The 2,500-nt window shown below is 43.3% G+C and overlaps 2 protein-coding genes across 3 annotated transcripts in view; one reads left to right on the top strand and one right to left on the bottom strand.

Annotated features, from left to right (window-relative positions):
* Nucleotides 1-1,909, top strand: part of sprn (shadow of prion protein) — a 2,120-nt gene extending 211 nt beyond the window's left edge. Inside the window, exon 1 of the mRNA XM_062519028.1 lies at nucleotides 1-1,909. This exon is cut by the window's left edge and continues 211 nt beyond it. Within this exon, the coding sequence (XP_062375012.1) occupies nucleotides 1-189 (189 nt within the window). The 3' untranslated portion in view covers nucleotides 190-1,909.
* Nucleotides 1,903-2,500, bottom strand: part of mtg1 (mitochondrial ribosome-associated GTPase 1) — an 8,555-nt gene continuing 7,957 nt past the window's right edge. For both annotated transcript variants that reach the window (XM_062519027.1, XM_062519026.1), the window contains one exon: nucleotides 1,903-2,500. This exon is cut by the window's right edge and continues 459 nt beyond it. The gene's annotated coding sequence lies outside the window, so the exon portion shown is untranslated.

Below are 2,500 nucleotides of genomic sequence, written 5' to 3'. Positions count from 1 at the left end.
GCGGGAGGGTGGTACGCGTCGGCTCAGAGGCGGCCGGACGACAGTGCGGAGAGGAGCGATGACCAGTACGCCAACCGCACCGAGTGGGACTTCTACCGGACCTCGGGCGCCGCCCCCTCCACACGCCTCCTCGCCAAGCTGTGGTCAGTCCTGCTGTCAATCAACACACTGGCCTACGCCCACCTCTGAGGCTATAGCTGCTATCTCACAGCTCGATAAGCTAAAGCTAACCAACATTACGTATCTGTGCAATAAACCCACTAGAAAACACATTAGAGCAGATTTAGTACATGAGCTGATGTGTGACTGAGAGAGCAGTTTAGACAGAAGATGTGTGTGTGTGTGTGTATCTGTGTGACTGAGAGAGCAGTTTAGACAGAGGATGTGTGTGTGTGTGTATCTGTGTGACTGAGAGAGAAGTTTAGACAGAAGATGTGTGTGTGTGTGTGTGTATCTGTGTGACTGAGAGAGAAGTTTAGACAGAAGATGTGTGTGTTTGTACCTGTGCGACTGAAAGAGCTGTTTAGACAGAAGATGTGTGTGTGTACCTGTGTGAGTGAGAGAGAAGTTTAGACAGAAGATGTGTGTGTGTGTACCTGTGTGAGTGAGAGGGCAGTTTAGACAGAGGATGTGTGTGTGTGTGTGTGTATCTGTGTGACTGAGAGCTTTTTAGACAGAGGATGTGTGTGTGTGTGTGTATCTGTGTGAGTGAGAGAGAAGTTTAGACAGAAGATGTGTGTGTGTTTGTACCTGTGTGACCGAGAGAGTAGTTTAGACAGCTGTGCATGCGACAGGAGGAGTTCCAGGTGAGAGAGATGTGCAGTGTTTAGGCTGAAGGTGCCAGGGCTGCTGGGAAATGTAGTGTTTAGGCTGAAGGTGCCAGGGCTGCTGGGAAATGTAGTGTTTAGGCTGAAGGTGCCAGGGCTGCTGGGAAATGTAGTGTTTAGGCTGAAGGTGCTGGGAGGCAGCAGGCTATAGGCTCTCGGCTCTTCTGCATCACTACAGCCACACTCAGACCAGTGTTACCTGTGCTCACCTGAGAGACTCACCTGTGCTCAGGTCACCACACACCTGACGTGCACTGTTAAGATCCCACAGATCTTCCGAACTTCCTCCACTCTCGAAAAGACGCCAACAAAAGCTCCACCACTGACTTCCACATTGCCTCAGAATCAGGAGCTTGTGAGGTCCCGTTCATATCCAGCGCCACACACACACACACACACACACACACACACACACACACACACACACACACACACTTGTCTCTTAGCTCCACCCTACACTGTAAGTGATCTGTCTTGTAAGTAACTCTTTGTAAGCATATACAGATAGAATTTGAGCTACAACTTTTGAAAAACACGCTTGAAATATTTATAAAGTACTGTATAGGTATTTCCTACATGCAATTTGTAAGATTTTTTGATTGCAGACATCTCAAGGTCATCTCAAAATTTGAGAAATTAAGATAACAAAGCTATGGACCTGGTGAATTAAACCAGATAAGTATTTGTATTATAAATATTTTGATAGATAATCTGGATCTCTGTATTGTATATTGAAACAATGCAAACTAGGACACTTATAGAACTTACTGTTTTCCTCTGTTGACTGTTGTCCAATGGGAAATGTTTTTGTAAGTTTGTGTGTTGTCGTATTTGATCTAATGATTGCTGTCGATTCCATTCCATTATTGTTACTATTGTTATAATTATTGTTATTGTTGACCAAGTGTTTGTAATTTTCCTGCTCCTCTAAAACGTTGTTCTTAAATTGCTGTGAAAATATCCGATCGGATTGTGGAATTGTATATGGTAACCTAAGCAACATCAGTGGGAATCTAAATGAATTTACCTGTTTACGAAGCATTCTGTATAATTAAACATCAAAGTACACACAATATGAAAATAAATAATTTATTGCTGTTAATGAGCACCTCCTCATACTTACAGTATACTGTTATTTACAGCCCTTCCCCTGCTAGCATTTATATTGAACACCATGAAGGTACCATAGAGATCTCCTGCTAGCATTTATATTGAACACCATGAAGGTACCATAGAGATCTCCTGCTAGCATTTATATTGAACACCATGAAGGTACCATAGAGATCTCCTGCTAGCATTTATATTGAACACCATGAAGGTACCATAGAGATCTCCTGCTAGCATTTATATTGAACACCATGAAGGTACCGTAGAGATCTCCTGCACATGTATGAACACTCTGAAGTCACCATAGAGATCTCCTGCACATGTATGAACACTCTGAAGTCACCATAGAGATCTCCTATACACCAGGGATGGAAATTAGCACCAGCCACCAGCCAAATGCTGGTAAAATCCGAGAGTGGCGGGTAGATTTCAGACAAAAAGTCATATTTTAACATTGAGTGGCTGGTTAATTTGACCAGAAATCTGCTATTGGCTGATAGATTTTCACATTTTCAAATTTTAATTTCCACCCCTGCTATACACGTATGAACACTCTGAAGACACCA

The sequence above is a fragment of the Sardina pilchardus genome, chromosome 18 (assembly GCF_963854185.1).
Source record: "Sardina pilchardus chromosome 18, fSarPil1.1, whole genome shotgun sequence".
NCBI lineage: Eukaryota > Metazoa > Chordata > Actinopteri > Clupeiformes > Clupeidae > Sardina > Sardina pilchardus.
The sequence above is the reverse complement of the archived record's forward strand: the minus strand, read 5'-3'. Positions and strand labels throughout refer to the sequence as shown.